The 12,428-nt window shown below is 46.5% G+C and overlaps 1 protein-coding gene across 1 annotated transcript in view; it reads right to left on the bottom strand.

Annotated features, from left to right (window-relative positions):
- LOC144734908 (atrial natriuretic peptide receptor 1-like) overlaps positions 1-12,428 on the bottom strand; it is a 92,490-nt gene that overhangs the window by 59,086 nt on the left and 20,976 nt on the right. Inside the window, exon 2 of the mRNA XM_078617349.1 lies at positions 3,758-3,954. Within this exon, the coding sequence (XP_078473475.1) occupies positions 3,758-3,954 (197 nt within the window). The remainder of the gene's footprint in view (positions 1-3,757; positions 3,955-12,428) is intronic.

The following is a 12,428-nucleotide window of genomic DNA, read 5'->3' as shown; positions in this document are numbered from 1 at the left end:
CCTGCATACCAGGCGAGGGAGTGAACGTTTCGCCACCGCGGCGACAACTGACGGAGGTGGGAGACCCACACTTGACCCCACCACGACCACACGTGACCTGCCGACTGTGTAATTCTCGCACGGGGAATTCGGGAGCCCTCATCTCTGGCCACGATGACGGTCGCACTATCCTAAGCTCGGCCAGACTTGCAACAGCGTCTAACCTCTCTGGCGGCCTTGCTGCAAATTTATAGATTTATATTCCACCCGATTATTACTATTTTTTCTACGATCAAAGTGCAAAGTGAGCACTCATGGCCGAGCCCTCTCTCAGGCCCAGTTGAAATGTTTTTACATTGTATGATTACATCATGAGCTTAATTCACAGATTCGCGGATACTGTTTTGTTCTTGTAACATTGGACTTATTCTATGGAGTCACAACACAAAAACTGCCTAAATATTTGGAGTGGACACTGTGCCCCCCCCCATTGAACTGTATTCACTCAGCAGCAGTCAAAACGGGTTCTCCACAGTTCATCGGTAGGACGTGTGGTGGGGTAAAGCGTGGGTATTTCCTCCTCTTCCAAGACGTCTGACCAACGAGGAATAGGCCAAAAACAATTTTTAAAAATACCCTTCGGGTGGGCCTCTATAGTGCTCCCTCTCGTTGAGGCCCTTCCGCCAACAATTTAAACTGAAACTAAACAATTTATATTTTTCCAGTTAAGGTCCATTGAGTTATATAGCTTTTTCAGAAGCGACAGACCACAAATAATAGCTCAACGAAATGGCTTATCATCATGAGGAAAATTATAGCAGCCAAATACTCTACATGCATTTTGATTCTAAATGTGGAGGGAAAACCGCAGGACCTGGAGAAAAAATCCATGCTACCACGGGGAGAACATGCAAACTCCAAATATACAGGTGTCAGGGTCGGGAACAAACCCACGACCTCCTGTTTACCAGGCGATGTAGTTAACATGTCGCCATCGCGGTGCCCTCGGAGAGAGAAGGCCATTGCAGAGCTGATTTCTCAAACCTTCAATGCGCCCCCCGGTTGAAAGGAGATGGGAAATTCACGCTCGTAATCCAAAAAGCGGTTCATCCCTTCTGATTCCCTGCTGATAATGGACTCTCCGAACAGAAAGCACGACCACCCTGCAATTTTAATCCCCAGCAGCTGCAAAATTCCTCGCTGAGTCCAGACTAAGCAATACATACTCTATCACGGTATTATTATTACCGTGTTATTAATACACAACCGCGGAGATGTTCGCGGTTGTGCTGCAGAGCTTCCCGATGCATTTTCGGGTTGTAGCGCGTGTTATTGATGTCCACCGTTTCACTCCACGTGGTTGTAAATTCTTCTTCAGCAACTGGATCGAGCAGTTCCACCCTCTTCCTCGTAGGACTTATGATTTGGCGACGGTCCTACTGCTGCTGCTGTGTTGGCAATGCTGCACAAGCACACTTAACAACAATGCTCAATACTTCGATTTAAAGCTTTCGTGACTGCAGGGATTCATCTTCTTGGTTCTTTCGGTAAAGTCACGTAGAAGGGAAGTAATAAAATAATAAAAATAAAACATAATAATACGCCCTTTCCCCCCCCCTCCCAACCCAGCTTATATATATGCTCCAAGCACGTGTGCTGTTTCATTCAGACGCTGTCGCCTCGACAGACCTGGCTTCACCTGAGGACGGCTGCTTGCGTTGTGGCCGAAACGTCGTGAGAATTATTTTATTATGTTTTATTTTTATTATTTTATTACTTCCCTTCTACGTGACTTTACCGAAAGAACCAAGAAAATGCTCAACACATTAATCAATCTTGACATAAGGCTTTCGTGACTGCTTGTGTTGTGATCGAAACGTCGTAGTTTTTTTTTTGTTGAACCTATCTACGTGACTTTACCGAAAGACCCAAAGAATATGACATTCGTCAATTATAACCCTGTGGCCTGAAAAGAAAAAAATATAATCTGGTGACATTTTGGGCTATGGCCCTTATTCATGGCACATAAACAAAGAGGCCAGAGAGATGGAGTGAATAATAAGTGTTTGAACACCGCACTTAGCACCTTGTGGCCTAATGAGAATTTGTTTTGTTTTCCGACGACCCGTTTTAAATGGGCATACAGAAGCTCTATGCATCTTCCTCGATCGTACAGCGGTCAACTCAGGTGGGGGCCCCAGGACCGGGTTCAGATACCACCGTAGTGGATTCAACTGAATCGCAGACGTACTCTTTGGAGGAAACACATTTATTGACACCAACACATTAACACAAAGGGGTTACTGCCCCTTTTCCAGATAACCTATGGTGGTGGGCCACCAGGCTAACTACGCTAGTTACTGGGAGTAGCTGCAACGGACAGGACCCTGACTTGGGTCCTCGTCCACGTGTTAGTGACTTTTTCTTGGACGTAGAACGTAGATCGTAGATCTTCAAATGACGGCAACAACGCAGAGCCCCGGTCCCTGTGGGGACCCAGTTTATATGCTCCAGGTCGTGGCTGGCCCCGCCCTTGGCCACGACCACCTTCGAGAAACCTCTTGTCGTTTCTGGACCCTTCCCGTAGGATCTCACCCTGACACGTGACCACCCCCTAGCCCCCACCTGGGGCCCCTGTGTAGATCTTACCGGTCACGTGCCTTCCAGGGTCAACCAGAGTGCCATGGCCTAGGGCAGGGGTCGGCAACCAAAATAACAAGAAGAGCCATTTCTTTCCAATTCGGTACAAAATTCAGTATTTCAAGAGCCGCAATGCATCTGAGTACATACTGTACATACGTACATATCGTCAAGAAGCAGCCCGTAAAGAGCCGCATGCGGCTCCGGAGCCGTAGGTTGCCGACCCCTGGCCTAGGGTAACCTCATCCCATGGCTGACACTCTCACACTCCCTCCTGTAGGAGTCAGCGTGGTGCCACTGCGCTATCCCAGCGCTCACCGAGCCCCCTCTGGGGCTGGTACTACACCCACCTACGGGGTGTCCGCGATGGTGATGCATCGCACGCCGTGCCTCGCTAGAGCCGCATTACACAGCAACATTCACGATGTCGCTACATACGTGATGTCCGCGATGCAAGTACATCGCACGCCGTGCCCCTCTAGGGCCAGCACCACACAGTGACATCCGCACAATGCGCCAGGATAGCTGCGTCACCACTCTCCCAAGAGTTGAATCACTCGAATAACGTTGGTATAAAAATGTGTTTGGTTCTTTGTGTGCATAAACAATCGATTTGCCGGAAAATGAATTCCAAAGAATAGCAATGGTCACCCCCTACTGGCAGACTGATAGCCGCTTGCAGGCCACGTGCTGAGTCACATTGTGTCACGCAGGGGCAGCTGCTACTAGGGGTCCCCTCGGCTAGATCACATTGCAATTATCGTCCCCTACTGGCAGACTGATCCCAGTTTGCAGGCCAGGTGCTACCAAGTCACCTTGCCCCACACAGGGACAGCTGCCACTGAGGGTGCCGATTCGAACGTTTACGATTGTGATGTACGACTCTTTGGGTTGCCGCAGCACCGAAGCAAACGCCATGCAAATGTAATTTTATTTTTTGTAAAAGTGATCTATCATCTAGCACCTCATTCGATGCCCACAGGGGAAGTTATTCTTTTTCACAACATCTCTGTGTGATCCACACGAAACCCTCCACATCGCTGGCAAGAGGGTGCATTGCAGGATGCAAAGAGAGTGCTGCGGAGGGCCCAGAGGGTCCCCAAGGGTCCCCGCCGCAGAGAGAAGCGATGGCGTGCACCTGGTAGGCCTTTTTGGCGACGGGGTCGTTGGCGTCGCCGCGGTGCCAGGGGGGTCGTGGCATGCCCTGGGCCCCCACCAGGCTCTCGCCATAGAGGTCCACGTAGATGAAGGCGTAGTTGTCGAGGGAGAGGCCCACGTAGAGCGCATGGATCATCAGGCGCCGGAAGTCGTCCGCCCTGCAGGAGAAGTAGATCACTGCAACGACACGACGGGGGGCCCGCGTGAAACAACTGTCCGTAGCAGCAGCTGGCACGGAATAACGTTGGGAATTGAGCTCACTTTGGTATTCGCGCCATTCCTATTGCTGTCGCAAAAGTAGGACTTGCCTTTCACAGATGCAGTCTTTGGCAGTTTCGCAGGAAAGTGCCGTTGTTGTTTTTTTAGCTGGGCGATGGTGGCTATGCACGTGGCCTTGAATCCGGCACTGTGAGGGTGAGGATTTGTGTGGATTGCACACAGACGTTGTGAAACTCCGAGAACCCTATGAAGGCACGGCACACGAGGGGGTGGGTGGCCAGCACCACACCTGGCCGCCTTTGTCGCCCGAGTGGCGATGTTCACACACTGCACCGGGTACTCAGTCGACCTAGGGGAGGTCCAGGACCGATGCAGACAATTTTCACTCGTGTTGGCTGTGAGCGAGAATCGAATCCGGGTCGCCGGGTTCGTAGCGCAGCGCGGTAACCGTGACACTACCGTGGCCGTTCTCATTGCACACGTACAGACTTCTGATTTCCTTTGTTGTGCATATTTCTCTACGGGGCATTAAGGAGATGTATGCAGCCAAGGTGCCCCCCTCCCCCCCATGAACAATAGACGTGTGCGTCGTAAGTGGAGCTCTTAGTGCGTGCTTTGTGTACGCGCATAACAGTCTGCACAGAGTGTTTTAGCATCTGTAGAGCTCTCGTAAGTATTGTGCTCACGACTCGTAAGGTGCCAGTGAGTACCGTATGTGCAATACATACCGTGTAAGAGTACACGCACATCCCTTCTCCCAGTGTGTATCCCGCTGAATGATCAGGGCTTCCCTCAATGCCACGTGGGTCATGGGGGTCATTTTAACATATTTCACCGTGCTGGTCAGTGCGAGTTGGAGACGGGCATTGAGCATATAAACGTGGCGCCATAGAAGCACACTACAACAACGGAATTCATACTCTTTGGTTCTTTCAGTAAAGTCACGTAGAAAAATAATAATAGATCACGACGTTTCGATCGCCACACAAGCAATCGTCCTCAGGAGGAAGAACCAAAGAGTATGAATTTCGTTGTTGTAGTGTGCTTCTATGGCGCCACGTTGATGTGCTCAATGTCCGTCTCCTCAGGAGGACGATCGCTTGTGTGGCGATCGAAACGTTGTTATCTATTATTATTTTTCTGCGTGACTTTACCGAAAGAACCAAAGAGTATGGATTCCTGCAGTCACGAAAGCTTCAAATCAAGAACGGAATTTACCACACCGCCCAATGCTGCCCATCGCTTAGCCCAATTGCCCTATGACCAAATCCTTTGGAATGAATTTGTCACAGGCAATTGGGCTGGGTGCATATTGCAGATTTAGATATAGGGAGCTCAGCATGGATGACTCAAAATCCCGGGCAACAGGTTGTTGTTATAGGCAGCAGCTCTACTTGGACATACACATACTGTCTTCGTTCTTATGAAAATAATAAATTGATGATTCAAGGCAGAGTGATTTCCCTGCTGCTCAAATATGCATTGAGGCATTGGTGCTTATCTCCAATTTACAGCCCTGCAGATGCCGGTGGTGGAAATTCCACATTAATATGACTGGGGTGAGTCTTCCCATAGTTGATTTATGAAGATGTATACTTTATGGGGCGGGGAGTATCAGACTGATCTGATTAAATAAAGAGGAAACAAAGAATAGGAAGGACTGCTTTTGAAAAAGTTACTTTCATCACGAAATAGAATTTTAACTGAAGAACACGTTTTCAACCAGTGCGCATTGCCAGCTGTGCAGGACGGTTCAGAAACGCTCGCAAAGAAGGAAGTCAAACACAATTAGAAAATTATGCAAGCACGCGCGGAGAGATGCACGCTTGGAAGTTGACTGACAGAAGTTCAAGTTTACTTTGTTTAACTAGGTGAAAACATTGGAGACCAGGATAGTCTCATTTGCCAGAATAACCTGGGACATTAATCTGGCAGTAGGAGGTAATGATTGCTGCTATGTGTGCATTATCCCATTTTAGTGATTTTAGAATTTGACTTCGGCAGACCCGGGCCTACTCTTGCGAATATTTGATCTTACACTGTGAAGCAGATGGCATGTAGTATTATTTCCGTTATCACACACCGAAGTATTATAAACTAAAACTGTAAAAAAGATCGTTTTTATTTTATCAGGCAAGGTTCACTGAGCTTTGTAGCTCTTTTTCAGAAGCGACCTGGCCACAGATGATATCTCAATGAAGTGGATTATAGTGTGGAATTGTATAGCAGCCAAATACTTTAAACGTGTGATGTTGATTCTAAATGTTAATCAGGGCGACTGCTGGATTCGAACCGTGAACCTCTGAATCTGATTTTAACAGATGTACAGTAGGAGCCGGTCAGAAAGCTACAACAACAAACAATACAAAAACAAGATCGCAGTGCAAAGTATAGGAAAGGTAAGAAAATCACCAAAAAATTACCTGAACAATTTTTTTCACACCGACTTTCACGACCAATATGAAAATATTCAAAAATCTTTCTTATAATATTTTTTTTTACCAGGTAAAGCCCACTGAGCGATAAGCTTCTTTTTCGGAAGCGACCTGGCCACAAATGATAGCTAAACGAAGTAGCTTATGATCATGTGAAAATTTATGGATTGTGGAATCACAACACTGCAGTTTTAGTGTCGGCCTTCAACCTTCAGCAGTGGATAGACAATGGCTGCCAATGACGCTTGATGGCGGTGTCTATTGAAAGGCCTGCATGCATTGCGGACAATGGCATACTGTGAGGGTGTGATCAACATCGTGATGAAACGAGCGGAACGCATCACTTTGGCGACTCGCCCCCGGCGGCAATGGAGTTATAGGCACGACTTTGCCAACAATCTGATTACAAGGAGATGCTCGCTAATGCGGGAGTTGGCACCAACCTTCTCAACAAATTTCAAATGGACTAATCATCGCGTCACGGAGCCAAGGATGGAAACAGCTGCTGCATTTAAAGGCCGATTTGCAAGTCCCCGTTGACCAAACATTGACAGGTAAAGGTGCATTACTGCAATTTCTTGCTCATGCCACTGCTGGCAGAAGAGGCCTTCCACTAGACAGAGCGCCTCTCGAGTGGGCATTTTTTCACTGCTCGTCCACGCTGGCCAGACCTTCTTTAAAGAGGTGAGAATACCCACAGTTTACCCCACCACACGCGCGACTTGGTGACTGACTAACTGTTGTGAACCCATCAATTCCGCTGAGGTGGACAAAAGTCAGCAGGAAGAGTTTCAGGCACAGCAATACCCCGATTTACGTTTCCTCCTTTCACGTCGTGTCACAAATACGTCGTCACTTTAGTAGCACCGCCCAGTGGCGTAGCTAGGATAATTTGCGCCCGGGGACGAACTATAAAATTGGCGCTCCCCCCCGTTTAATCACATACCAAAATGTAATTACATGACATGTCGGCTGTGTGTGGCGGGATATATAAACTTTTAGGTTGAGGTGTATATTTGTGCAGCCGTTTCAGGCTGCCGCGCCCGCCGCAATAAGTTATAATGTAACGTTGTAAGCCTCATTTTGGCGCCCCTTTACCTTGGCGCCCGGGGACATATGTACCCCCCTGCCCCCCCCCTAGCTACGCCTCTGGCACCGCGCCCTGATTAGAGTCGCCTCAGCCCCACACTTACGTCGCTCACGGCACCGTCCGTCCTTTCTCGTGTCTGCCGCCTCTCAGCCTTCGCCTCCGCCACCACCTGCCCTGTACACGAACGACTTTGCGTCGCGCGTAAAAAAATTACTGTATTGCAGAGTACAATACATGATTTATGTATTTTGGCTATTCATAGTGTACTTTATCTTGTTGTACCCTGTATATTTTGTGTTTAAGTTTACTGCAGTGCACTAGTAATTTAATAAATGTATTTATGTATGTTGAACTTCTTTCGCGGGACAAGGACAACAAACTGAACATTTAAAGCAGTTCTAAAGAAACGAGTTTTCAATCTAGATTTAAAATTGCTTAATGTCACGTTGTGAGTACACGTAGGATTAAGATGCGCGCGTTCACATCGCTTTCACCATACCCTCCGTTGCGTTTGTTTGACTCGTGTGGAAACATCGCTTTGATTTACGTCGTTTCGATATTCGTCATCGCACCTTTCAGGAACGCATCCCCGACCTAAACTATTCCAGAAAACCAATCGCCACCCCCCAGAGATGGAATGGGATTGCAAGCCAGTGCCAGCGTGCCTACCATTACGACAAGCAGCACTGCAAACATTGATGCACGGCGTTAAATGAGGCATACAAGGAACAATCGTGCGTGCGCTCTCCAAAAATGTGCCCTCGTCTCCACACCGAGTGGGCGAATGAGACTAAACAGCGAGCATGGTTGAGCAGCGTTCATCGCCTTCACCAAGGGGCACAACTGGACTGGTACACTGAAGTTAAAACGGAAACAAAACACGTCGGGCCAAGAGTTTCATTTTTTTTCTTTGCACTTATTCGGGTAAAAAACACACGGCCAGAAATGCGCATTTGCGGACCTCAGCGATCCAGCTGGTGGCTTGCACGCGTTTATTTTCTGGACGGTCTATTTATTTATTAAATTAAAACCCATCACTCATCATTGGGGTTGTGTTGGGTTATGAAAACCATGACGTCGTTGATTACAACACCGCCGCGTAACCCCAGCCCTACCCCCACCCAAAAACAAACACATCTCCGATTAATGCCTCTATTTGGTGATGCATTCAATAACCCAAGACCATACGTATGTCATAATTAGATGGAATCACAAAGGTATAGTAATAGTTTATCGCGCCCTTTCTCGATCCACTGCTGCATGAAGGCCTCCCCGCGGCCGCGTGTTCATCTTGAGAGTGGTTTGACGAGAGACGTCGCCGTGCAGCCAGTCGGTACGGGTCGGCGCACTGGTCGTGGTGCACCAGCACCGTGTCAGATATCGCCGCTAACCGCCGATGTTCTATATGTATGTATGTTGAACTTCTTTCGCATCGTACGTAGCCAACAGTGCTAATTGGCCATGTTTGCCATGGCCGGTAATTCAACTTAGGTTACCTGGTTCGCTGCACGACAGAGGAATGATAAATAATGAATTAAACCCAATTAAAGTGTCTCACGTTTGTTTGCTTCTAAATCGGAGGAGCATTCACAAGGGTGTGTAATGTTCGCCCATTCCAGCTGAATCTATACATGCTACCTTTAAAAGTTACTTTAAAATCCTGTACTAGGAAATAAATAAGCAGTAAATATGCCTCCTTCACATAACTGTCCTGCCACACAAAGAAAATATGAACTTATTTATTTCACACATCCCATTGGCCACACAGAATTCATTCTGGGACTGCCTAATTTCAGAAGCATTTGTTCAAAACAAGCAAATCTCCGGACCGGTTTCAACATTCAACGTCTCATCAGCAGAGTCCGGCTTGCTTAAACTAATGCCGGGCACACTGCCAAATGTTCACAGGCAAGGCTCCTTCCTCTCTAATACAAACGGGTCCTAGATGGCTTTCAAATTCGATAAAGCACAACACTTCCTCTCGCTGTCTGTTTCATGGCCCTGTTGATGACATCATAACAAACAAAACGTGAAATTGCTATCTCGTTTTTTTCCAGCTGCGGCGCAGCATTCAGTAGAGCAAGAGTCATCTTAGTGTGACTTCTTTACCTTTTTGTTGTAAAAGCCGTCACTCAGTGCTCACACTGATCATTATTCCACCAAACAATTTATTTTTGCGTGTGAGGCCGAATGCTGCTGAATTGCAAATCATTGTGCTATTAAGAAGCCAATGATGCTATGCACTTTAAATCTCGATTGAAAACAAATTCCTTTTCAACTGATTTTTGTGTTTAGATTGTTGTCCTTCTCCCGCACCTCCAATTAGCACGGTTGGCTACATACGGTGCAAAAGAAGTTCTACATACATACATGCACGCACTCGAATACACTGGGGGGTTTTTGTGTCTCTGTTGTTGAGCAAAAAGCGCAACACACCAAGCGGCCAGCAACAAACAGCACAATGGAAGGTGGAAGAGATACGAGTTAATCTGTTCATTGAATTGACAAAGACCATATAAACATTTGGGAAAGGAGATGATGGCAGGGAATTCCAAAGTGGAGCGGTGCGAGAGAAGAAGCAGGAAGAGAAGTGAGGTGACCTGTAGTGTGGCGAATGGGTGGGTGAATGTGTGAATGAGTGAGTGACTGCATGTGTACAGTGGTTGAACACAGTGTTATGGATGAGACGAAACAGTTTGGTAGACCAATAAGTCCTCAACATGGGTGGAGGAATCAACGAGTGACGTTCACGGGAACAGCAACCATGGTAGCAGCGATATAAGAGTGCTAAGGGGGAAATTGACCGCCCAGTGAGTGAGCGATTTACTGGAGTGAATCAGTGAGTGCTGGATCATCAATCAACTTGACTGCTCTCTGCTTATAATTGTATCATGCAGAGTGAGATGAGTAACTAGGAGCTGTGCGCACCACCCCAGATGTAACCACACACGGTACAGACTGTGGAGCGACTTATTCAATGCCACTGCACTGCATTCCTATGAACCCTCGTGCGTAATCTTTGGGGGAGTTTTAAACTGTATTCAGCTTGGACGCTGGCTTTATTAAAGACATATTGCCGTTAACACAGTCCACGCTCGCCAAAATACTACGCGGTGGAAATGTCTTTTGCTTTTGTTTCTGATTGGGTCCAGTGAGCGGGGCTGTTGGCTTTTCGCTAGGGATCTCACTCTGCAAACCACGGTCCTCCAGGGAGGAGCGGGAAAGTGGTGACCCAAGCACAATGTAAACACAAACACACACGCGAGCTTGGGAGGATGCAGCGCTTCAGAAAACAACCATTTACCGCATCCTCCGCATTATAAGACGGCACGTCTCCCACCCCACCACCCAACTCCCTGTATTTTAGGGCAAAAGACACGGGGGGTGAGTCTTATGATCCGGTCACAAATGTATTGCTAGTGTCATTGTGGAGCAAAGAACAAAACAATAAGCAGACAATAATAATAGTATCATTAAGCAGACAATACGCCACCTTCCCATAGCTGTCTCTACACGTAAACTAATCGACGTTTCATCTATATGTATACTGTACTTATCGAGAACCCATGGCTCTGCAACAAAAGCTAAGAGACAGCTGTCATTGGTCATGCTCTTCCCACAACCGTCCTGTACTCCAAGCACAACCACTAACATTAGGGGTGCCACGGTGGCGAGATGTTAACTACCTTACCTGGTATCCAGGAGGTCGTGGGTTCCATCCTGACCCTGATGCCTGTATATTTGGAGTTTGCATGTCTCTCTCCCCGTGGTCACGTAGATTTTTCTCTGGGTCCTCCGGGTTTTCCCTCCACACTTGGAAACATGCGTTTACAGTATTTGGATATTATACATTTCCACGTGATTAGCCACTTCCTTGAGCTATCATTTGAGGCCAGGTCGTTTCTGAAAAAGAGCTATATAGCTCAGTGGGCCTTATTTTGTCAAATAAAATATAGTTCGTTTGATCAGCTTTTTTATGTACGAGTAAAACGCCGAGATAATATGTATTGTGATTGGTATATTATCTTTGATTTAATATTATGGCGAAAGAATTACATTAATAGGAGCACAAATTGAAAAGTTAGAGCGATGCTAAAAAAGTCGTCAGACTTCTGTATTCATTAATCCCACATCTTCTATGACATAGTTGTTGCTCAGTTTGATTCTTTGTATGTGTTTTATGTTTGACAACATATTACAAAACCGTGTTAATGTACCAATTATCGACAGCATTTTCAATAATTTTCTAGAAATAAAATGTGTTTTACTTTGTTGCAAATTTTCAAGTAAGTTATAAATCATAAGTTTTATTCTTGGCAATATAAAATAATGTATACGTTGATTGTTTGCAATATAAATTAATCATGTGCTTATTGGTAATAAAAAAAGTCATTTATGTTTGACAATCGAGGACATTGTGCATTCTTGGAGGTCCGTGTGTGGTTGATGGGATATGGAAACAAAAACTTTGTTTTGGTTTTGTGCAGAGGGCCGGATATGGGAAGAGAGACGTGTTTTGTTTGTTTATTTTACACATTTGTGAATGATTTGCAAGTTTTAAAATGCATCCTTTATTGGTGTTTTCGTATTTACATTAAGGGGGCGGATAGATATCAACGGTGCGTAGTCATCAGGTATGAAAAGGGTTAGGGGCCTCAAAAGAAACGCGACGAAACCAAATCCCAGATTCACACACAGCACTGCCTTTGGCGCTATTCTAAATTGTTAATTTCCGCTCTAACCAACAGCTTCCTCGATTAAAATGTTTTCCGATGGACAGATGGCTCCTCTTCAGTGGAACATCCCGGTGTATTGTGTTACTGCGGGAGTAATTTGCCCACTTTGAAAGAAACCTGCAAGCCATTATGATGCATTAGCCACATGAAGGCACTTCTCTTAGAGGCTCA

The sequence above is a fragment of the Lampetra planeri genome, chromosome 53 (assembly GCF_965212315.1).
Source record: "Lampetra planeri chromosome 53, kcLamPlan1.2.h2, whole genome shotgun sequence".
Lineage (NCBI taxonomy): Eukaryota > Metazoa > Chordata > Hyperoartia > Petromyzontiformes > Petromyzontidae > Lampetra > Lampetra planeri.
The sequence above is the reverse complement of the archived record's forward strand: the minus strand, read 5'-3'. Positions and strand labels throughout refer to the sequence as shown.